At 39.5% G+C, this 25,101-nt stretch overlaps 2 protein-coding genes across 2 annotated transcripts; both read right to left on the bottom strand.

Moving 5' to 3' along the window:
* Positions 1-4,228: 4,228 nt before the first annotated feature.
* On the bottom strand, positions 4,229-20,849 carry LOC144644281 (vacuolar fusion protein MON1 homolog A-like). The gene is made up of 17 exons (XM_078503733.1): positions 20,691-20,849; positions 18,475-18,803; positions 17,601-17,660; positions 17,152-17,230; positions 13,862-13,948; positions 12,711-12,804; positions 12,092-12,206; positions 11,142-11,209; positions 10,925-10,996; positions 10,224-10,305; positions 10,047-10,140; positions 8,934-9,054; positions 8,384-8,450; positions 8,160-8,271; positions 7,908-8,010; positions 5,422-5,517; positions 4,229-4,929 (listed from the first exon to the last, which is right to left on the bottom strand). The coding sequence occupies exons 1-17, from the start codon at positions 20,774-20,776 to the stop codon at positions 4,885-4,887; spliced, it is 1,710 nt and encodes a 569-aa protein (XP_078359859.1). The 5' UTR covers positions 20,777-20,849; the 3' UTR covers positions 4,229-4,884.
* Positions 20,850-23,269: 2,420 nt separating this feature from the next.
* Positions 23,270-24,968, bottom strand: LOC144642011 (galanin receptor type 1-like). The gene has a single exon (XM_078501014.1). The coding sequence runs from the start codon at positions 24,702-24,704 to the stop codon at positions 23,514-23,516; it is 1,191 nt and encodes a 396-aa protein (XP_078357140.1). The 5' UTR covers positions 24,705-24,968; the 3' UTR covers positions 23,270-23,513.
* Positions 24,969-25,101: the final 133 nt, after the last annotated feature.

Here is a 25,101-nt window from a genome sequence, read left to right as displayed (position 1 = left end):
AAAAAAAAAAAAACCACAAGGGGGGAAAAAGGGGGGGAAAAAAAATTATTTTGTTTTTTTTCCTGATTGGCGGAGAAACGGCGAGAAATTTTTAAAAAAAACAAAAAGCGTAGAGAACGCAAAAAAAAAAAAAACACAATTTACTTTCGACACTCAAGTGAAAACCGCTCTAAACCCAAGTCAGTTAAATTGATAATAACTTTAAGGTCTGAGAATGCAATCTAGACTTGCCACAACCTAACTACCAGAAACTGGCTTCGAGATAGTCTAAATGCAGCCTTATCGTTTCAATAACAAGCTATGGTAGCTATCGATGGTATACTCTTATATGGGGGTTTGTTTTTCATTACCGTACTTTTTAAGAAACTGAAAACCTTGAGGGTTTTTTTTTTTTCGTTTTTAGCTTACCAATAATTGTCCACTCATGGGAGTAAAAGGATTTTTCGTTTATCTTTATATTTTATCTATATATGTGTTTTTTAATTTCTACGACAACTGGCAGAATTGTTGCCCGCTCGTTGGTCGAGAGCTGTGGTCGATGAGAGTACAGACCACGAAAATGAAATATATATTGTAACGAAAGTTAGTTTTCAACGAAAGTTATTTGTAATCCACTCAACATTTATTTATGGCCAATCAAGAATAGTCTTCGTAATGAAATAATTCAAAATAAAGCAATTTCCTCTTCCCCGGTGGCCCCCGCGGCTCGGCGGCTCCGCCGTGCGCTCCGCGTGCCTCCGCCCCGGCCGGCATGAATTTTTGTAAAGAAGTGTATTTGTATTGAACAGTAAATTTGTGCCTCACGCGCGGGCGATTCCGAAGGCTCGGTTTCTCTCTCGAGTCACTTCGGTCTCATTTCCCAACAACGACTAGCAATCGATCCGAGCAGGAGCCCATGATCCGAGCGATTCCGTAACTTCAGTGTTAACGATAGGCTGGTTTCATATAATCGCCCCGACCGTTTCTATCGCCTCTGGCATTTCAAAAAGTTCTCTTTGCGATCGGGGTGTTTGTCTGAGAACAATAAGCAAGCGATCGCTAACGTCTAAAGCGATTGGGGCGATCACGATCGCTTGGATCGCCCGTGTTCTATCTTTCTAGCTCAGTTCCCTTTCCCTGTAATACAGTCAACTTTCTTAACGGACACCTCTATAAGACGGACACCTGGTGATGGTCCCTGCCGTTTTTCAGTCATTTTACTGTACTAAACTCCCTATAAGACGGACAACGGACACTTTGAATCACGACACTTGAGAAGTGTTTTTATCTTTTTTTAGTGAAATACTTCCAAACTTCCATATCATCCAAGGATACGTTTCCAGCTCCCCACACAATACGCTTTACGGATTACTTCTTCTTACGTACATGACACTAAAGAGGTCGTTCATTCTTACAGTGTTACAGTTTGTAGAGATCTCAATTTTTCCTTTCTATACGGTCCTTTTATTATTTTAGTCTTGTTGTTGCATTGTGAAAAGGTTTAGCTTTATTATCTCGAATTACTGGTGTCTCTACGGCGACACCTCTCTCTCGACGGACAGCTGCGCCGTCCCGAGTATCCGTCTTAGAGAGAGTTGACTGTAAGTAACAAGATATGGGACCCACGAGTTTTGCTCTTTCATTGAAGGCTACCATTGTGTTGGATCTAGGGCTAAAATAATTGTTTTTCGTAGGTCTTCACTCATACCAGGCGATCTGGACGATCATATAAAGAACCCCCAATCGCTTCCAATCGCCACTATCGTCTCAGTATTTGCAAACGGTCGAAGCGATAGATACCATCGGGGCGATCTTATGCATGAGAACCAACCTTATACGAAAAAAAAATCAAACGTTAACACAGTTTCCCATAAGTTTGTTTTTCATATGAGGTTTAAGATGGAAATTATATTTGCCATAATGTACGTATAAAAGCATTGAGATCTATTGAACTTTGGTTTTATTGGTTTATTTATTTCTCCGACTGTTCCTCGCCTCCTTCACTGACGCTTCCTCCACGGAGGCATTTCGAACTTTGGTCCGCGGTGCCAAGGCTTTCTAATCCAATCCTCCAACTAAGATGGCGTCTTTTTTTCACTCAAAATCAAACTTGAGCCCTTTTTGTTTTGTTTTCCAGACGTTAGTTGGGCAAACAAAATCATAGCTGGGCTGGATCATCCTCTTTTGGCGGGCGGCGCGGGGAGCGTTCCTGCGTGGCGTCTTCCTCGCTCTTCACTTGTCCTTGTCCCGGCGCGCGTCGGTGGGGGACGGTTCTCTCCATTTGTCATTCGTCGCTGTCAGCGCGTCTTGCGCAGTGCGGCCGCGTACCCGCTCGGGCTCCTCTCCATCTTTGTCAGCGGGCACCCTCCCCGCGGTCCCGGACACTCGCCGTAATGACACTCCTTCTGGGGCTCTCATCACACGTCTCTTCGGCACCCTCACGCTCAAACGGTGAGAGGCAGTGTCTCGAGACGTCGGTCACAGTCATGGTGTCCCCGATGCGGGGACACACTTCTCTATGCGAACGGGTATTGAACGAGGAGGCAGCGTGGCCTAGTGGTTAGGGCGCTGGGTTGTTGTCCGGAGTTCCCGGGTTCGAATTCTCCTCCCTTCCACATGATGGATTTGTGTTTGGTCCCGGTGTTTGGTCGTCCCGAATTTAGCTCCTCCACGCTTTGTAAATAGCCAACTGCTCAGCCTCCTGCCAGGTGGGATATTTTAATATCCCACCTGAAACTTGTTTAAAAACAGAAACTTGTTTAAAAACAAGTTTCTGTTTTCTTTACAATACAGGCATTTGTTTATTTATTAAGTTTCCCCAATTAGCACAGCAGTGCTAAATACATTGACACTTAAATAAAGTGTTTTTATACGATTCCATAACAACTTTGAGACCAAATTGTTTTATTGTCACTTTTTAAAATAAAAAAAAAGGTTGTTGTATACCTTAATAATTATAAAAGATCAAATTTTGTCAGTAGTGTAGCCTGCTAGCCCGTCTCCAGAGGACAAGTTTAATTTCTTTCGGCAACAAGATAATTACAAAATTAACAAAATATTTTCACCGAATTTTGGATTTAAAACACGATACACCACCTTCAGAACTTAAAGCTACATATAGATAGGGAATAACTTAGGTACGTATGTAACCTCGCTGAATATTTTCGATCAAGCCCTCTTCATATTTTATAACATCGAAAGAAAGGGACAGTAAATCCTGAAGTCCATAATAATTATTATACACTCCAGGGTCAGGCCGGTGTGCGATAAATGCAGACTGCAGACCAGCATTTTTCTAAGTTAATATCGTGTTATTACTTTTATAGAAAGCTAACCGTAAACAAGCTATCCGGAGCGACATTCAGGCTAGCCAGTGACTTTATTAAGGCTAACCGGAGTGGAAATATACGCAGTCTGTATTTGTCGCGCACTGCTTTTCATGCATTAACTTGGTAGTTGAAGGATAATTTAGTTTTTTGCTGATAACCAAAGAATTCTTTTACAATTTTATCAATGCGGGTTATAATGTTCAAAAATCCCTGGCTTCTTTTTGCGTAATCAACAAGTTTGTACTTCTCGTGAAAAACGGGCAAGAACTATTCAAAATAGAATCACCTAGAACCATTTACTATGTACAACATTTTACTCGATAGAACAAATAAACTGTCGCAAACTACACTGTATTCCTTTCACGTAACTCAAAAAACAGTTCAACATACCGTATTTACTCGAATAAGCGCCGCCCCGAATAACCGCCGCCCTCGAATAAGCGCCGCATTTGGGACCAAGAAGTTAATAAGCGCCGCCCCCGAATAAGCGCCGCAGTCACGATGAGGCGCTTATTCGAGGAATTCCGTGTAACTAAAAATGGCACTACAAAGCAACTCTAAAACAGCCTTGGAAATTCCTTTTCGTCAAAAGCGGTGTTTCGCAGTTCAAAGTTATTAAAATATAAATATTTTACCGCGCGCCCATAATTTTCTCTATCCAAATTCTTACAATACAGTTCTGTTAACGTTGTGAAGGCCGTGAACTTTGTCGGGACAGCAAGCGCAAAAACTCTCTTCCGTAAGAGACGAATACTGACAAACAAAATTGCCTTTTTTTTGTTACTGTAGAAGTTTTGTCTATATTCGATTGTTTCTGGCGTCCAATTTTTAAATAAGCGCCGCCCTCAATAAGCGCCGCACTTGAGGCGCGAAAAATTTAATAAGCGCCGCGGCGCTTATTCGAGTAAATACGGTAAGTTACCTATTCTACTTCAACCTCGTTCCCAGGGTCTCTCTCTCCCCGCCTTCCAGAGCGAGAGAAGAAAGAGACCCTGGGAACGAGGTTGGTTCTACTTCTCTATCGAAAGTAAAAAAGAGGGCTCTAGTTACATGTGATTTAATTGGCCAGATTTTAACAGGCGAAATTTTAAGTCTAGCCAATCAAATCAACCGTTTTAGGTTTAGACACAGCTCACAGTCTACGGCTAGAGAACCTCTTATGAACTGCATGAATGTCAGAAGTTTTACAACCAAGCTATTTTGTATTCATTATCTTGCACTGTTTGGTTTGACCGCAGTTAGGAAAACTTACAGGTAGGAGTTATTTTAACCCGGCCGATAATTTGTTCGAGGTTTTAACTGAGTCTAATTGCACCTCACTGAGACGCCAGTTTACGGCAAAGTTTACATTATTACACTTCCTTACATCTGTATTTCCTTTTTACAAAGACTGTTTAATTCTGAAATCGAAAATAATCTTGAAAATAATTATATTTTATCCATTTGAATACCATTTCTCAGTTTTAGACCATTGGCAGTCTTGCTTCTGCGAGGCTTGAAAGGTAGTGTGGGTAGACCCAGCCTCCCACGCGTCCGGCGACAGAACTGATCGCATATACCAGAGTGATAAGATTCCTTAGAACACTTGAGAGCTTAAAATGAAGAGTCTGTCTTCCTCACGCTAAAACAGAAAACGAAACGACAGAGCAAAATTAATATCTAGTGCACGCTGTTGGCTAAGCATGTTTTAATACTGTCATGGTCTAATGAAGTAGAGTAGCTTTTCTAACAGAATTTTATCCTGCAACAGTCGCGAGCAAGTGGGCGATTAGTCTCCTTCGTAGCCGTTTTTTAATGTCACGCAACGGGGAGCGTTGCGTGACATCCCAAATAACTCTTGCGAAGGAGACTAGTAGGTGATATACAACTGCAAGAGAAAATGAGTACTACCTTAAAGTACAAAATCACTTCAAATTGAAGGAAACCTCAAAATAAATCAAAATAACCCAAGGAGTGATAATAAACCGACATAAACAAGGACGGTTACAACTGACAGGGCTGTGACGGTCAGGAAATGGTCAGGGAAATTGAAAATTAAAGGCCAAGGAAAAGTCAGGGAATTTTACTTTGAGCCAGGGAAAATTAACATTTTGAAACAACTCTTGTTACAAACCTTAATCCATCTCAAAAGTTTGTTTATAGCATTGATCGCGTCAGGCTTGGTAACGAGTGGACTGAAGGCAGCGTACAACTCAAAACCTGAAGTAACCTGTCAAACGAGATACACTATTTTTTAACGATCAGACAGCTAGCGACTATCAGTCGGTGTGTCAACAGACTGTCGACCGACATATCGACCGACATTATCTAACGAGACTACCCACAGTAAACAAGATCCTATTATTTGCTGTTTGTAGCAGGAGGGTGCGGGCGCATGCGTGCAACCGCTGTACAAAGACCGCGTGATCTTGGGAATAAAAATGGCGCGGAAGATTCAAACTTTGTTTTTTGTACTGTTTATCGTCACATAATTTAATATAGACATAAATTTCGCTACGAAAAAGTGTTTTGTGTGTGGCAAGGCTCTTATAAAGCAGATTTTCTGGCTGCTTCGGGATCGTTGTTGCAAATAATGGGAAGTCAAGTCAATTGCTGTAATAAAGGCAGAGTGCGAGCAATATTATAGCTTGTCGGGAGATTTTTTGCCTAAAGGGACGGCCACCAAAGAAAGGGTTTTCCCTGAGGGGAAAGACATGTTTGGGTGTTCTGCACATGATAATGCAGCTCACTGATGACTCTAAAGCAAAGCCAACTTGCCCTCGAATGGCAAACAAGGTTTCCTGGAACAAGAACTGCAGTTCTTTAAATCACATTTAGGCGACACAGAAGTAAAACAGTCGTTATAACAGAACGAAAATCAATCTTAAAGAAATAAACGTTGAATGAAAAATTGAGAATACAGTGGAACCCCGTTAATACGGACACCAAGGGGACAGGCCAAATGTCCGATTAACGGGGTGTCCGTATTAAGCGGGGTCTCAGAAAAAAGTTATGGATACATGTTTTATCGACACATAGACGAAGGCAAGCGTTTCTGCGGCAACAAAACGTTGTTTAATTGTACTGTTACTGTAACAAATGCAAATTGTGAACTCTCTGACTAAAATTAATAGTTTTTAAGAAACCTAGATCTAAATAAACTAAATTTATAAATAAACTGTGGAATTATTTGTCGCAACTTTATATTTCAAAAATTCAGCAAAGAACTTTTAAATTTCCTGAACATACTAATAAATCTAAAACCCAATTAAAAAGTGGTAACTTTATTTGCACGGAAGCTTTTAGCTTGTGACAACAGCGGACTGGATTCACTTGCAGTCACTCTAGTAAGCTACTTTTAATAATAAAATCTTTTAGCTCGTCGAATTCTGTCATTATTTGACAAGGGGGAGTTAGCAAATAATCGCGACAATTAAAATTGACAGTGCACAGATAAACAGTGTCCGTAAAGCGGGGTTGACAATGTATGACAGTTTGTCACTCGGGGCACATAAAGTGTCCGTTGTCCGTATTAACGGGTGTCCGTATTAAGCGGGATAATTTTAGAGAAAATGTATGAGGCTTTCGTCGGGACCAACGAAACTGTCCGTAATACTGGGGTGTCCGTATTAAGCGGGTGTCCGTAAAGCGGGGTTCCACTGTAACATTGTTTATACAGTTGAACCCCTATTAAGCGGCCACCCTCGGGGAAATGGCAACTGGCCGCTTAATAGAGGTTGGCCGCTAATAGGGTGTCTGAAATTAGCATAAGGTCTTTTTAAAAGGTAACATTATTTCAATACAAAATAAGGTGAAAAGGAATAACGGAATCACAGGAAGACGAAATAAACCTGTGTTTGAATGATTTTATCGGCCGTCACGGTCTGAGATTGTTGGAAATTAATTTAAATATCGTATATATCTTATTGGCCGCTAAATAGAGGTAAAAACAATAGAAGAACGCTCATCGGGGCGGCAGAAGGTGGCCGCGGCCGCTTAATAGGGGTGGCCGCTTAAAGGGGTTATATTTACAGTATTTTACTGACAATATTTTCGGGTCTTTAGTAACTGGCCGCTTAATAGGGGTTGGGCGCTTAATGGGTGGCCGCTTAATAGGGGTTCGACTGTAGTTCAAAATTATTTCTTAAGACATTTTATGCAGCAGTTATTAGAACGTTTCTGAAAAATATATACATCGCTTGTTCGTTTCATGCTATTTTTTGACTGGTGATCAAGGCTAGATTTTGATAAGGAGCCAAAAATGTACTAATTAACATAGTAAAATGTAAACAAATAGTCTACCAGCAAATTACATAACACTTTATAATTAAGACCGATGTGAAGTTATTTTGACCAATGCTTAAGTTTAAGGAAATAATCACAAACGATAGTTTCTCTGTTAGAATAAACCAGCGAGAACGTACGTATACCCCGCTATCATGATTGAACCACCAAGCTGAACACCCCACGGTAGACTCAAAATCGGGTGTCAATCCTCCCATTACATACAAAGCAACTTCATATCGACGGAAATAAGGGTGAATTGAAAATGAATTAATAAAAATTACTCTTGCATTATTACTACTCGTGTATTTTACAAAATTACTCCTTTGTACTCACCCATCCCAGCAGCATCTCACGTGTGCCCACGTGACATAAAATCTTCAGAGGCCTGGCAGCTGAGTGGATCCGATGATGAAGATAAAGATACAAACCGAAGAGTCTGGGGACGAAGAAAGATAATGACTTTAAAAAAACTACAGAAGAAGAACACTCAACATTGTTTATTTCACTCCCTTCATCCCTCCCTCTTCTCTCTTTTTATTTATTTCTTCATTCATTTGTTCGTTCTTCCAGTTCGTTCCAACGTACCTTTCTTGTTCCTCTGGTTCAACATAAGGAGCTTCAAGTTCAGGAGAAGTGTACTGCGCTGTACTTTTAGACTTGTAAACAAAATGATACAGTTCTGGAATGCCGACCTGATCTGCAACAAAACGTAAAAATGCATTGAACTCACACAAGGTTTCAGTAACAGACTACAAACTGTAATAACGGACAAACAAGCCGGGGAAATGGCGAGGATGAAACAAGCGTACCTGTACTATAACTCTTCTTCGCCACAGCCTCGTTAATAGCTTCTATACATCTGTATCTTCTCAAACGCTGGAAATTGAAAGTGAGGTTCACAGAATCATCTGAGCAACTAAAAAACGTAGTAGGTGGCGTATGGAACATGTAACAACTGTCTCTGTGTTTGAAATGGCGGGGATATAGACGTCCTGTCCAAAAAGGGCCAAGATAACATAAAGCTTACTCCTTATCGGATAACCGAACACTCCAAAACCCAGTTTCCTCCAAAAATTGATAAATTGTCGTTGTTGTTGCAGTTTGTTCTTGTTTTTGTTTGTTTGTTGTTGTTGGTACTGCTAATGGTACAGGTACTTTTAGTGATGGTAACTAATTTACTAGTTATCACCAAATATGGTTTATGTAGTCTTTTTCAGGCCCTGAGATCACTCAATAACACGTACTAAAGGCAAACCTTTCCTCTGAGATGTCTTCTTCAGATGCGCCTCGTTTTATTTTCTTATTCTCCGACACCCATTAGGTAAAACTTAACGCACACGATGTTTAAAGAATGCTCACCTCTAATGTTTTAAGCCTAGTTTCCGCTAATTCAAAGAAGGCGTTACGATCAGTGGAAAGTAACAACAGACAAGCGGGACAGTTGTCTTCCAGATAGGAAATGTGCGCGTATAGATAGCCACTGAAAAAAAAACAAAAAACAAAAACAGAATAGTTAATAATTTGGAAGGCCACAGGACACTGCATCACCTCAATCATCTAATAAGTTCATCTCAATCTGAAATGGTGGATTTGGCTTAAAATTAAGAAGGTAAGTTTTGAAACATGTGACAGTGTTTTATGTGAGGCGTGATGGCCTAATTGTGTCAATTGGTGCGCTGGACAAATTTGGGATCGGGGTCACAGCGTTGTGTTACTGAGGAGAAGGTAGCCTACGAACAGGCTTTCGCCGGCGCAAAGCGCCGTCCGATCGCTCTCCGTAAAGCCTGTTCGCAGACTAAGGAGGAGGTAAGGGAAGATGTCTTGGTATCGAGGACGTCATGCTACTAAGTAACATCCTTGCTGAACCGGAAAAAGAAAATTCTCTCAGACAAGACTTCGACCTTAGCTCTTTCACTGCTAAAGTCGACTTTTCTCGACATTTGGAGGAGCGTCAATGACCACTTGTGACGTCATCATGAAAGTCAGCAGATAGGTAAGCATCTGATAGAGCTAGGTTTGACCTTTTCAGAACTATTCATTTTGCGTATCGGTCGCATCCTGACAGAGCTTCGGAAGTCATCACTTTTTAGTGCAAATCGGTGCTAAACAGGCCAAAACACCTGTAAAGATCGAGGTCCTCTTTTGGGTACCTTTTTGGTCTGGGGGACAGATACAGTAGAAGGTGGAAATAACAAAGCCAAGAGAAACGAAAGGAAAAGGAGCAAGAAAAAATGGAAACAATTTCGAAAAAAAAAAAAAAAACGCGCGATGCGCAATAATTTTGTACATTTTTTAATGGAATCTTCATCAAAATCTTGCTGCTGTGGAAAAGTGCTTTTTAAGCAAAGTTAAAGGAAATTCAGGATCGTAGCATCAAATCAGTTTAACGGTAGAAAAAAACCCTGTTTTTGGATAAATTAGACTGAAAGGGTTAAACTGGAGTGCCTACGTACTGTTACGCTCAATCCTCACCTGTTATCAAAACGCGGTAAGCAAATTGGGGTCCAGGACTCCGCAGTTTGAAAAGACGTGGATGCACTGACCAGATTGAAGATAAGATGAAGATCTGCACAGGCCACAAAAAAATTATTATTACATGTTTGTGATTTCTACTGTGAAAGTTCATCAATTACCGAACTACAGACATACCTGAAGGATGCAGACTGTACTTCTTGGGTCTGATTAACGTGATTAACTGATTATTGGCGACTAAAATGGCAAATACCAGGTCCTGGAGAGAAAAAGTACACAGCAAGAAAAATTACTTCCTGCAGGATCTCTTAGAAGGTCCGTTAGCAAGTGCTGCATTCTACAATGGTTGCATTTCCAGACAAAGTTTAACTTTATTGGGTCTACAAGCAAATTTCACTGGATGCGTTTATCTACCCAAGATAAAAACGTAAGTAGAAACGCGATTAACATGGGGAATCAATTAAAAAATTTTTTTAATTTTTCTCTGAAAAAAAATTAACTGAAAATAGTTAAGACTGAACAGGGTAGGTGAACTGAACCTGTAAAGAAAGCGAAAAGAATTGTACTCAAAAGGAGATACATGTATTTAGCCGACTTCACCCTCACTCGCTGACTCAGCAAAAAACTCAAGAATCACGCAATTGTTTGACTCCTCTGGAGCTGTTGTTTGGGTTATCACTCAATGCTTCTTCCCGGGTGTTGCGTGACAATTCAAATAACTATGAAGCTATGAAGCTATGAAGGAATGGAGACAATGCATTATTGCAGACAGGACCACTGGGTGCCGTGTGGCTCCTCTCGCAATGCCATTGTCTGTATTATAAACTCAGTAATGACCACCAAATAGTCCTTGTCACTGATGTTGTTGTTGTTTTTACCTTAACTCTCGCTTGAAGCATACTCTGGCCAATGGTTTCTCTTACAGAACTTGAAAGTGGTAAACATCTTACCTAAAAAAAAGACAGCGTCATGTTGAGAATAGTCACTGCCAGAATACTGCTTTAATTTTGAACCTTTATGCTAACTCATGTCCAACTATACGTGTTACAAAGGAAATTCTGTTAAACAGAGAGCTACGAACAAAATTCTACTTACAGATCCTAGAAGAAAACTTGGTTCATGATCCATTAAATTCAATAAATTATCTATAAATTTTTCTGTTCCTGTGAAAGCAATTTAAACAAGGTAAAGATTAGTTCTCGAAAAGCTATAGAATGTTACAAACAATGAAATTTCACTCCTTTGGGAAATGAGTTATTTTCCTAATAAAAACATTTGCTCACGGTTGTTTAGGAACACCAATATGGCTACTGTAAAAACACTCTATAATGATTGCAAATGGATTCTATGGTTGGTAAACCTTCTCGTTTTACATGTTTGCTTAATCACTAACACATTACATTTAATTTGCAGTTACATTAAAATGTATGTTTAGGAACACCAATATGGCCGTGTCACATATCAACCTAGTAAATGGCCCAGCTCACCACGAGTCCCTCGTAGCTCAGTTGGTTAGAGCGACCAACCGGTATCTGGGAGTTCTTTTTTTTTTTTTTTCAAAATCAAAAAGAATTTTTCAATTTTTTAAACAAAACCCTAACCAAAAACTCTCAAATACCTTTGGTTACCTGTGCTGGGAGCCATGGGTTCGATTCCCGTCGGGGACTCAGAATTTTTCTTTGTCCCATGCTCGTGTCATTGTTGAAAAATTCATCTTCATTATTTATCACCGAGCTTAAAATAAATTTATTTACCATCTTTATTATTTACAACACACTTGACGATTTCGACATTGCTGATCCTAGCAGTATGCAGGACGCGTGTCACATATCAACCTAGTAAATGGCCCAGCTCACTACGAGTCCCTCGTAGCTCAGTTGGTTAGAGCGACCAACCGGTATCTGGGAGGCCATGGGTTCGATTCCCGTTGGGGACTCAGAATTTTTCTTTGTCCCATGCTTGTGTCATTGTTGAAAAATTCATCTTCATTATTTATCACCGAGCTTAAAATTTACAATCTTTATTATTTACAATGTATGTCATACCTGCTAAGAGTCTTCTAAGATCATAATTTCTACGTTGTTCCATTATTCTTGCTAGTTGAGTATAAGTTAAAACACTAAGGATTTGATTATAAACATAGGACAGCTGAAGCACCAACTGAAAGAGAAAGAAGTGATACATTCAGACAAAGTCGAAAGAAAACTATGGATCCTGTTATGACAGTCTCTTTAAGAAATAACTGACAATTACTTTAAGTCTATAATTACTGGGAATATATTTTAACAAAATACTTTATGTCACAGTGTTAAGAAAACTATCTGAAGTACAAAAGTGTACAGTGAATATAAGTTAAACTACTAAGTATACTAACTAAAGGCAAAACTGAAAATGGAATTTTCACTAGTCTGTAGCTACATTGTAGTCGCAACCAACAGTTAACACATTGCCCCCTCCCCCCTTCCCCCCACAAAAAAATCTATATTTTAAACTGGACTTTGGATAATTCCAGATTACTTGATCATGACCTGACTTCTGGTAAGACAGGTGTGTATTGAGCAATCAGCACACTACCAAGTAGTCTGCAGATTGGTAATCATAGGATACACAAAAATAATGACAGTAATAATAGTGTAATAAGCAAATGCACAATAAACAGTATACCTGAGTCACTGACTCCTGTGTGTATGCCACAGCCACTAAAACAACATGTCCTCTAACTAAAAATACATATTTATGGTTGCCGGCCATAATACACCTGAAATGAAATAGATTGATATATTACACCCGGCTTTAAGCAATATGTAGCTTGGCAAAAAGTAGAGCAAAATCCCAGTTTCTCAAACCTTCAAGGGAAATGAAAATTAGTTTGAGAAATACACCTTATTCCAAAATGGCAGAAAATACATCATTCTTTTGTCTACATGTACATGTTAATAATTTGGCCCTTATGGCCTCGTTTTAGGCCAAAGATTCTTTTGAATTTACAGATGCAATTGAGGCAGCCATTATGGCCAATTAACATGAAGACAAAAGAATAATGTGTGTTTTTTCTGCCATTTTGGAATTCGTTGTATTGGGGAATAAAATTGCAGTGATATTGCAGTGTTTGATTGAGTGAAGCACATCCAAGGGAAAGAAGTTTTTGTTGAGTTATGAAGAAGTTTGAGAAATCAGGAGTTTGAGAATTGTATTTAATTTGTATTGTCAAGAACGGTCAAGAACGGGCTTGCGCGCGTCCCCGCCCTCTTTGTCTGCGCACTCACCCCGAGGATTTGTCTCCCGTTTTGTGCTAACGCTGGGACTTGTTCAGTTCTTGGACCACTTCTTGGTCAATTGCAGACCTGCCGCTGTGGCTGCATCACGCTCTCTTCGGACTACGGGACACATGTCGCCTCTGTTGCGCTTAGACATTGTAAATATTAGTTAGGATATATTTTTAGCTTAGCATTATTAATAGTTAGGTATTTTAATTGTGTCCCCAAGTCCATGGACAACAGGTAATAAAGTTTATCTTATCTTATCTTGTGGTGGTGTGTGGAGGTCTGCAGCATTCAAAGCAGTGAAATGTGCTTATGTCTTTGACTGATATTGTTTGTACTGCAAACCAATTCAAAATTAATGCACATTGTCTTCTTGAGCAACTCCAAGGATTGAAAAAAACTTGAGTTCCAGCTGGACCTTTAAACAAGCATCTCTCAAATTTTGCTTGCCATGGACAGTGGTATGCTTGTCTAATTTGCATAAAAAGTTACTTGCCTGGCAGGAAAGTCTACCTGTCCCAGATGACGGGACGGTACTTCTTGAACTCTCACCTTATTGAATTTTTGCCATCCTGAACAAATGAAACTAAAGCTTGCATAACACCCATGAGAGTTGCCAGCTTGTCCTCACTTCCATATCTGCATATAAAAAAACAATCTAAGTTAGGATAACTATTCTGTTCAGGATTTAAGCAAAGAAGATGTACATGATTGTACATAACAGTCACGGTCAAGCTATTAAGATGGATTCTGCTGAAAGTTCAAGCAATGAGTGCAGAAATTAAGTACCAAAAATCTACTTTTAGTTTGGTAACATTTTGTATACTATTTGAAACATCTCACTGAAATTCATTTGTCTTAGTGACCCTGTGATAAAACTCTAATTAAAGCGTTCTCAAGAAAATTAAAGTCAAACCTCGTAAAACTGTATAACACGTGCTATTTTGTTTTAAACTGGCACAAAATATCAGTTTTAACTGAAATGTAGATAATTTCAAATCCAATTTTCCTTTGGCAGGGTCAGCTTGAGAGCTAAAGTTTTGGTAGGTTTTTGTTAGCTGTGCTCAGACTGTTACCATGCTATGAGATCTCTTTGGTAACTTTATTTTTGCCTGTTTTGCTTGAATGTTTGGTGGAAACCACCTTAATGTCTATAATAGTTTAGTCCAAGCCAATCTAATCCCAATAACTTAATTTTTAAGTTGTACACTGCATGAACTTATGGGTGCTAATGGTATATGCTCTTAATACTTAGTCACAAGGAAGCAAACAAGTGTACATTGTCTACAACAGATTCTGTACTACTGTACATGTATGTTTTAGAACAGGGCTGGAAATAACGGCCGGTCAACGGACAATGTCCGGTCTGATTGGGGATTTGACCGGTCAAACTTTCCACTTGCCGGTCATGTTGACCGGTCACATTCAATTATATTGAAGAAAACTAAAGTTTTCATGCTGTTCAATTGTTTTTCTATAAGTATTCACATCGCTTATTTGTGGAACTTTGACCTGAAATGATCTGTAACTGTTGTATTGAAACAGACATCGGCGTTCTCACACATCCGGTCTAGTCGGTCTCATATTCTTTATTCCATAATTTTCAAGTTCTCCACTTCCTCCTGTATTTAAAATAGCTCTAAATTCCAGAAATGAAAAAGGATAATTTCAAGGAGTTACAATTAAAACAATATTTCACATCTTTAAACATTTTGTTCCTCGCGAAGCGAGGCCGAAGGCCGAGCGTAGCGGGGTGTATAATTTTGTCCCTCGAAGGGCTCAGGCGGGATGAAATCTCGTGTGGAGTTTACGGTCATATTTGTGAGCTTGGTGTCTGGCGGAAATGACGTCACACGGCCGCGCGCTGGTGGCCTAATGGTGTGAGCGTCGAACTTCAAATCAGATCTTCGGGACTGATGGCGGGGGTTCGAATCCGGCTAAGGTTTTTTTTTTTCTTTTTTTTTTTTGTGGTTTGAATCCTGAGCCTTTCATTTTTATCGTTTTTCTTTTCGGATTAAAATAACACTGATTTCCACATAATAGCGGAGCTCCACAGCGGCCCGAAGGGCCGCAGAGCGGAGCCCCATACCCATAGAAAATTCACAGAAATAGGAAAACCATGAACTTGAGTTTTCATGGTCATCATGGCTAGCGGCATGGCTCGCGGGCGCGTACGTCGTACGACGTACGGTGTTGCGCACTTCAGAAATAGATAAACCCTCATCTATTTGTTACTGGGCATCCAAGTTATGGTCAATTGACAGCTGTCAATACAAGGTATCCGCTGACCAGTATCACGTGATCATATCGCGGGCTCAGGTGTATAACTCATCGAGGTAACGCGTTTTTATAAAGTTGACCGCTGACCGAAAAATGGTTTTTCTATTGGATTGCGGGCTCATTAACTATTTTTAATGCCTACGGTCAGTGAATTCAGTTTTTTAAATAAAGGGCAAAGTAAATTACCGGGGAGCTCCGCTTTTAGGCATGGCTAAATCTATTTAATACTCCCTCAACGCCTATTCAGGCTATAAACCTTTCATGGCCATCAGGGGCGCGCGGGCGGAGGGTTCGAATCCTCATGCCGTTCGTTCTTCTTTTTTTTTTAATGCCCTGAAATAAATGTCCAAAATGCGAATATCCAATAATTTGTCGATGATTTTGAAAATCGCCTGCGCTTCCCAACGCTTTATACCTCTTTACGAACCAGAAAGAGCCGCCATTTTCAAAGCGGAGTAGACCCTGGGAACGAGGGTGTCGCGTCCATGTCCAGGCAACAATAACAAATCACCGGTTAAAACCGGTCATCGCTCCTTATTTATAGCACCCCAACCCAGAGCTTCGCGAGGCCCTGCGAGTCACGTATTACTAGTAGTGCATTATTTGCTGTAGCATTTTCGCAGTGTTACGTGCGGCGTGCATGAACCCGATTGTTTACATTGAATAATTTTATGTCTATAAATACTACAAGCAGTTGAATGAAAAAGCCTCTTGTTTTTGTGAATGAGAATAGCTCTCAAATAGCTAATACACAGAAAATAACAACCAGATCAGAACTCAAAAATTATTAGAGCGAGTTTTCATTCTAATGTCTCAACTACATCTTTCATTTGCAAGTTCAAATTTATGCAAATTTCGTGTGAAATGTAATTTGATTCTACATTGTCTTGTTTTTCATGTTCATGAATGGTGAAACAAAACTTTTTTTAATAAAAGTTGTATTTTCATGAATGAAACCCTGTTTCACTTGAATTTAAAAGTCAATTGCTGACTACAATCTAAGTTAATTTCTATTTTTCAACGTTTTTTTGTTACATGTAATGAATGATGAAATTTTGCAAGTGTCTCATCACGTCTGGCTCACAATTTGTATTTGTCTGAATGGCTAAACTTAACAAATGGTACATTACTTTTCAATGCTTATGCCATGGGTTATAATCCCTTTGGTCTGTTTTGTTTTTCTCTTAGATTACAAAATCTGTGGTCTCCTTTTTGGAACTTTTGCAAAATCTAATTTGAGATTCAAGTGTCACCTCCGGAATTTTTCATTGAAAGATGTAGATTTCACGTTGCGTTTCCCATCTATTATTAAAATAAACAAGCAGCAAGAAGAAGAACATTTTCAACAGCTTCAGAAAAAAAAAAGTTGGCTATTGCTTTAGGGGTGGGGGGTTAATATTGTGTATTTAATTAGAGGAAAATGTCACGTTATATTTGACCGGCCAAAAAAGAGGTATGACCGAGCTAAAATTTATTTGGCCGGACATCTTGACCGGTGATCATGCGGCCGTTATTTCCAGCCCTGTAGAAGTATTTTAATGTATTTATTTTTACTTACTCACCTAGAGTAAATTGGTTTGCCAGCCTCACTGAAGGCAAAAACATGTTTTTTGTGCAGAGTCCACTGCGGGTTGTTGACATCTGTATGTGAGATAAATTAAGCAAATGATAAGAAGAACAAAACAGAAACTGCTTATTTCAAAAACTGCATTCCATGATTTAACACAAGGTAAGGAAAAGGCATTTCTCACAAAGTGAATGCCATTTGTCTGTCAAACAAGAATGAAAAGTGTTTTATTGAAAAGAAGAGCAGTCATTAGCTGGTAGATATCGACATACATAATATAACCTGCCCTTGTCCTAATAATAAAAAAATGTAAACTTGATCAGGGCCACCGATGAATCTTACAAACCAAGATAACTTGACAATTCTCACAATATCAGTCTTTGCTTGAGTTTAACATGAAATTCAATCATCAGGCAACGAATCTTCCTCTAAAATAAAACACACCTTCCACTGATGCTTCTCTGGTGATTTCTCTTACACTCTCAGCTCTTGTCTTGCGAGCCTCTGACAATGACAAAATAAATATAGAATACATTAAGGTAAAGTCTGTGTCCGAGCCGGAGCTTATCCCGGTTTCCATAGCATTAAGCGACTAGGAGTATTGCTACTCCCCCCTGGATGGGATGCTAGTCCATCGCAGGGTTACCCCCAAGCAGTAAATTCGCTGGTACCCATTTGTACACCTGGGTGGAGAGAGGCACTGTGAGAGTAAAGTGTCTCACCCAAGAACACAAAACAGCGCCTCAAACCCGGGCCGTTCGACTCGGAGGCGAGCGCACTAACCATTAGGCCACCGTGCCTCCCACAGAATACATTAAGGAAGTATTTTTATTTTTAACATAATACAATGCAACTGCAGTTTAACAAAGTTAACTAAGATAACTAACTCAGTTCCAATTTGTTCATTACATTGTGTATAACATGTTCATTATGTTTTTGTATTTGTATGAATTTGTATTGTACAACTTATTTAAAACAAAAAATAATCTATCTATTACAGCTGTTAGGAAAATTGCACCATAAATTCAGGTTGCACAAAATGAAAACTCTGCCAACTCTTAGAACAAGGCTCAATGGAAACTTGATTAATGAACCTCTTTATAACTGGAGAAGTCCTCATTACAACAAACGATATTCTTCACCCCAGTTATAAAATACTGGTATATGAAAAGGAACCTTGATGTACATGTAATGAAACCTCATCCCTTGGCTCGTCATTATATTGAGGTTCCACCATTTAACGTTCAATTTCTTTTGTTTTAGAGACTGTGATTTGTATATTACTCAGAGAAAATACTAAAAAATGTATTTTTAATACCTTCTTGTTCCTCTTGAACACTCAAAAGACCCATTTTGTCCTCAATTGGACCGTCACCATCACCTGGCACATCTGTCTGTGAAGGGTAAAAGGTTTCTTGGAAGTTTTCAGCCTGATCAGGAGTCTCGATTGAAGGCACGCTTCCAGGGAGGTCAAACATTGCCCCCTCAGAGGATCCATGGCTGCTTAAACTGGAAATAAGTCCAGAAGCTAAGCTTGCGTCTGAGTGAGCAGACACTCTTGATTCAGGATCAGTGTAGATTTCATCCACAGAAACATCAAGTTCTTCATCGGTCTGGACATAAAAGAGTGGCTCGTGGCCAACTGAGCTGCAAAGATAAAATAATCCAACAGGGTAAGTACAAAAATATTATAAATGTTTATTACTAAACTTTATTATCTGTTAGCATTAAATATAATACCCCTGGAATTTTTAAGTGGAACATGTTTGCTTGTAATCTTAAACCTTTGTTAGGGCATATTTTAAGAAAGGGAAATATACAGCCAGACTTTCCCCTGAAGGAAGTTATTTTGCTTATGTAAAATAGTTATTTTCAATATGCTTTTAAGAGGCCCCTTTGTCGGGGCGTTTTGTCTTGTGGGCATTTTAATCAGTTACCACACAGTAACTCAGACAAAAAGCTCCAGTGGTGTATATCACCTTGCCTCCCAGGCTTCATTTTATGTAGGTTACCCCGAAAATGTTCAGCATGGATTTTAGGGCCTTGGGGTAGACTTAAAAGAGAACCTTGACATATCAGTGTCTTCACTGTGGGTTGTACACATAATGCACCCAACCTTGCCTCTAGTACACTTAACCGTTTACTTTTAAATTCAGCCAGCTTTATAATAATAATTATATTACTTATTCCAAAAATCTCAGATGGCAGCAATTATACATGTTCGGCACATATTAAATGTAACATAAACTGTCATTCTAATATTAACCTAACATGTACAAAATTACTTGTATAAAAACGCCCGGCGTATCCAATTGAACAAAATCGAACCAAAAATCAATCGAACCCAATCGAACACCAATCGTTCGATTGGGTTTGGTAATCGAACAAAATCAAACATCTATCTTGCTGTGAGTTCGATTTTCAAACCAATCGAACCAATCGAATACAATCGAACTCAATCCGATTCGATTTTGTTCAGAATCCGTCTTTTTATTAGTGAATCACGCAGGACTAATCAAGGGGACGGTGCACCGCACAAAATGTCTGCAATATAAACAAACAGGAATTCGGTAATCGAACATTTGACTGAGTACGATTGTCGACTGTTCGGTCAGAGTCGAACGTTCGATTTTGTTCAATTGTTGACTGTTCGGTAATCGAACATTCGATTTTGTTCGATTGACCAAATTTATTGTGAATTCGATTATGCTTGATTACCAAACTCAATCGAACGATTAGTGTTCGATTACACATACATACATACATACATACATAAACTTTATTTAAGCGTCAGGGTATTTACAGAGATGCCAACCTAAAAAAATTGAGATCCGGGAGACCACCAATTTTGCGAGAAGATACCTCTTCTCAACCTCCAAAATGGCACAAAAAAATAGAGCTTCACCGAGTCGTCCACAAAAATGCGTCAAATATTTTAAAATTCTCTCCCAGATTTGGCCAAAATAAGCGTTAAACCACGCATTTTTAAGAACTTTCCTTCGTATCCGAGAGATTTGACGACCCGTACGGGAGACTGGGAGATTCGGCCTGTATTCGGGAGACTCCCGGATAATCCGGGAGAGTTGGCATAAATGTATTTAGCTAAATAGCTAACTGGGGACACTAAAATAAATATACAAATATAAAATATAAAATACTAATGTTATATAAATAGATATACAAATATGAAATATAAAAATACTAATATTATATAAATAGATAAATAGATATAAAATATAAAAATACTAATATTGGGGATTACCGAACGTTCGATTGGATACGCCGGGAAAAACGAAATCACACATAAATTTGAAATTTCACTTTGTTTTCTTAACTTTACGAGCATTTTCCATTATTTTACACTGTTAACCAAAAAGTTCCCATTAAGCTCGACAATGTTTGCTGCTTAAACAAACGGAAGGGAAAGGAAAAAATATATAATTGCACTAATAAACCACTTGGCCACTGATTTAGCACGGACATTTCAAATCAAATCTGTGTATAAATAAACAGCTCTGTATTGCCAAAACCTACCCGGCTCCAGGCTCAGCACCTGGAAAAACATCTTGCTCTTGTTGCTCACGTTCTATACCGGCAGTTGAATTGACCGCAGCTGCCATCTAGCATCCGTGATTTTCATTGTAGTTGAGGTAAAGACTTCACCCTTCGTTCCGCCATGTTTACGAGCAACGCTCGAGCGAGGCGATGCTGTGTAGCCACGCTTCATGTTCGCTCGCTTACGGAGGATGATCTGGGTACTAACACGCTTCGTACAACCTTTTATAGCACGCGGGTAGCCTGCAGAACAGGCGCTTGTAGGGCTTTCCACAAGTTGCTCGGCAACTTTTTGGCAACTTTTCATGTTTCGAGCAACTCTTTACCCTTCGAGCAACTTTTTCTCTCTCGAGCAACTTTTTGCATTTTAAGCAATTTTCAGACCGAAGATCTCCGAAGATAATCCGAGTGTTGTTCAAAGGCAATACGAACGTTTCCGAAGATTTACGAAGTTTGCCGAAGATTTTGGAGGAACATCTTAAGACGTTCCACCTTTCGGCTCATTCTGCATATTAAAACATTACAAAATTCGTCACAAACATTACGTCATCGATATCATCACGATTTTTCTCAGTTAAAGAATTCCTTGTTATTTAACAAATTTTCCCCCTAATATGTTGTTTAGATACTTCTTTTGCTGTAAAAGTGCATAAAACTGCTTAGAAATCTTACTCTCAAAGGGAAATTAGCATATATTTAGAGAAATTCTTTCGATTAGAAGCAACGTTTTGGATTTTTTGGAGCAACTTTCGAGCAACTTTTATTATCAGAAGCAACTTTTTTGTATTTTTGGAGCAACTTTTGAGCAACTTTTTGAGAAAATACGGGCAACTTTTTTGGAAATCTCGAGCAACTTGTGGAAAGCCCTAGGCGCTTGCGGGTCGCGCCAAGCGCGAAGGGAAAAGAACAGGCGGTATGTTTTGCGGGTCGGGCGAAGGAAAAATATAAACCGCCTGTTCTGCAGGCTACAGGGCGGGAGAAGCCTTCTCCCTCCTTGATCTTCCGCCCTGCCTTTCGGCGCTCATATTGAGCAATGTACTGGCGGGATTGGCGGCATTCACTAGAAGTTTATAGCCGCTATACTGCTTTGGTGTTAGATACTCGATACACCAATGTGACCATCTTCCCCTTTGCCATTTGAATCCTAGCCTATTCCAGGCTCTCGGTAGTTGAAGGAGGGGGATAAGGCGTTTTTTTCCTCTCTCGCCCGCGTTTTCTTGCTCTCCCCCAACTGCCAAGAGCCTGGGTATTTTAGTCCCACAGGAGTGAGGGAAAGGCACTTATTATTTCATTCATTCGTTCGCCCATTCTGGCTTCTTTTCATCTTTTTCAGGAAGCAGGGATGACGCAGTAGTGAGAGCACTTGCTCCCCACCAATGTGGCCCAGTACTCCGGTTTTTCTCCCTCCTGAAAAACCAACATCACCAAATTCCACCCGCATGAAAACCAGCTAGAGTTGATGTGCCTACCTTTATAGTAATTTATTTTCATTTATTTGTTTCTTTCCTTTCTTCATTGTTTCTTTATAGAATTAACTACGGTATTTTTTTATTAAACAATTAAGGTGCTATTAATTGTTGCTTTTAGATCAAACATCTGCTATTTTCTATCGGTCGGCATTTTCGGTATTCTCTATCAAATAGATTTTAAAAACTCTATTTGATAGTTTTATTTTTCAGAAGGTTAATTAATACAGAGAACAAAAGGCAAAATCATCTTATCGTTGAGCCAGATCGATGAAAGCCCATTTTTGTTTTCTCGTGTTTTTTCCTAGTTAAAGGAAAACCGAAAACACGGAAAGACACTAGAAAATGACAGTATTTCAGCTAACGCATCAGATCTAAACTTAATGTTACCCACTGCAAATGAGGTTTTTTAAGCGCGCGTTTGGGCCGTCTTTCGCCTTTCGCGTTTTCCAAATACGCGCTCAAAACTACACAGGAGCCTGTTACGCACGTTAAATGCTTTTTAATGGTGTAATCTGACTGCTATCGAATGATATTATTCGGTAACGCTTGACATGACAATAATCTTTCTTGAGGCTTTGTTATCTTTCAGCTTGCTGGATAAAACGACGTATTTTGAACACTAGCCCTGGTGGTTGCTTTTGTAAAAGCCTTGACAGCCTTTTCCTCGTGTTAGCTAGATAAAAGTTAAGACTGCCCTCCGCAAGCCACAGTGGCCCACACTTTGGTTCCTCTCCTTCCCACCATCCTCTGCGTCTTGCAATTTTCTAATAAGGGACGACTAGCCCTGGGGATGAGTCAGAAACTGTGAAGCGTCTTGCCCGAGACTTTTGTACTGAGTCTAAAACAATGACTTTAAGTTCGCGGTTGGAGAGTCACTTAAAAAACCTTCAACTGACTGTTTGTTTGCAATTATTCTACTCCTTCCTTTCTTTCTAAGGAAAGGGTAAAAGATCGGTCTGTGAAAAACAGATTTTAAACATGATAAAAATCATCACAGGGTTTAGAATCGGAAATAGATTGTGGAAGGTTCATCAACACCTTCTAAAATACAGTTATAAGACATATATGGGATGATGCGCTAAACAAATCTTTTGCAGTTTTTTTTTATTATAGTATAAGTAAAAAATTTTATACAGCATAAATCGAAGCCAAAATTGAGAGAACAGCGATATAAATGTCGGTTAGAACTCGGCGTTAACAGTGTAACTAGGGGAGCTGGAGCAAAATGTTTCGCTTGTAAAAAATATGATCAAATATTCATAAAAATATTTACGAGGATTGAAAAAAATGTTTAACGATATCCACTGTTTCTGTATGTTTCAGTAGTTCCTGTTCAAAGTTTTTCAGGGTCATCGGAATTTGCTCTCGCTTCATTTTCATATCCATCTGTTGCTTCAATCTCAACTCGACCTTGAATCTTCACGACAGACTCCAAGGCTAGTTCAACGAGTACATGAGTTGCCAGTCTTCGCGGTGGTGAGTCCGGATCAACTTCAGTTTCTCTGCAGCATGCAATCCAGGGGCATGTCTCATGGACGACAAGTCTAAAAGCGCGGCGAAAGCTCTCGCTAAAAATGCAGTATATAAATGGATTTAAGCTACTGTTGGCATAAGAAAGGAAGATGGCGACAAAGATATAGGTGTCGTTACAGATAAGCTTTGAGTGGTAATATGAACAGAAGACCCAGCCGATCCAGTAGGGAAGAAAACAAACATAAAACGCTATCAGAACCACTGCCACCATTTTAAGAACCTTCCGGTTAATCTTTGAATGTCGCGCAGCGCGGTTTGAATTAAACGAAGGCCTAGCTCCGATTTTGTTTTGAGACTGGCGTCGCCAAAGTTTATAGCAGATTGAAACGTAGAGTATAACAACTAAAACAAAAGAACACAAAAGCTGCACCAGAAAAAGCAAGTACCAAGCTTTCCAGTTTGGAAAGAATCGCCGCACTTTACAAAGTAGCTTGCCATCATCATCGTGCAACAGGCCGCCATAGTATAGAACAGGCGAGGAATAAACGGCGGAAAGTAACCACACCAGACCAATGGCTACGAAGGCCTTACGGCTTGTAAAATACTTCTTGTGAGGGAACATCACCGCCAAAAATCGATCCACTGCAATAAGAACCACGTTGAGGGTTGATACACTGAACGAAAGCTTTTCAAAAAAGTTCGTCGCTTTACACAGTGCTACCCCTACACTGCTTTCAATAAGCCACTCATCATTTGTCAGGACTCTTGTTAGTCTCTCTGGCATACTACCCAGTGTCATGACTAAATCTATAACAGCCAGGCTTGTGAGAAGGTAATTGCGCACGGAATGCATACTTCCTCCGATGTTTTTCTTGACGACTACGAGGACAAGTGTATTTCCACATAAAGACAGCGCCATGATGGTTACGTATGCGACAGCTTTGATGATCTGCTTTGTTGAGACTTGAAAATCCTCGGAAAAATGAGCCACCGAAAATAACGGCAAGTCCGTGTGGCTTAAATTGAAAGAATCCGTTTGACTTTCGTTCATTTTTAACCGAGCGATAGCTATATGGGAACAAATATTTACTAAGCTGACTAAGTTGATGGATTGAGCTGGTTACAACCCTGAGGACGACTAATAGAAAATGAAATTAACGCGGCACCCAGAACTCGAAAACGAAGTACCCAAAACTAGATTTACACGCGTATTATATATTCATTTCTAACGTCACCGGAAACAACCGTAGTCCCGGAGGGGAACTACCTTAGAAAGTGACGGTGTGATCGATAGAATTTAAAAATTAAAAAAAGAACGTTAAAAAACCTGTATAAAGGTACCAAAATCTTATTTTGGGGGAAGAAAATACAAAGTAATGTTTTGAATTATTAGAACACAAAAGAAATATTACACAAATTTATTGTTTTAGTCCTGTAACAAAATTTTA

The sequence above is a fragment of the Oculina patagonica genome, chromosome 2 (assembly GCF_052425735.1).
Source record: "Oculina patagonica isolate OP01 chromosome 2, crgOcupat, whole genome shotgun sequence".
Classification (NCBI taxonomy): domain Eukaryota; kingdom Metazoa; phylum Cnidaria; class Anthozoa; order Scleractinia; family Oculinidae; genus Oculina; species Oculina patagonica.
This window is presented reverse-complemented; position numbering and strand designations above follow the sequence as displayed.

Excerpts from the sequence above, each read along its gene's own strand:
- LOC144644281 (XM_078503733.1), bottom strand. The coding sequence starts at position 20,776 with ATGGCAGCTGCGGTCAATTCAACTGCCGGTATAGAACGTGAGCAACAA. Across the intron at positions 8,011-8,159 it reads GAACCAGAGGAACAAGAAAG|ACTCTTCGGTTTGTATCTTT; the intron begins GTACGTTGGAAC and ends CTTCGTCCCCAG. Across the intron at positions 4,930-5,421 it reads AACTTTTGAGATGGATTAAG|CGTGAGGAAGACAGACTCTT; the intron begins GTTTGTAACAAG and ends TTTCTGTTTTAG.
- LOC144642011 (XM_078501014.1), bottom strand. The coding sequence starts at position 24,704 with ATGAACGAAAGTCAAACGGATTCTTTCAATTTAAGCCACACGGACTTG.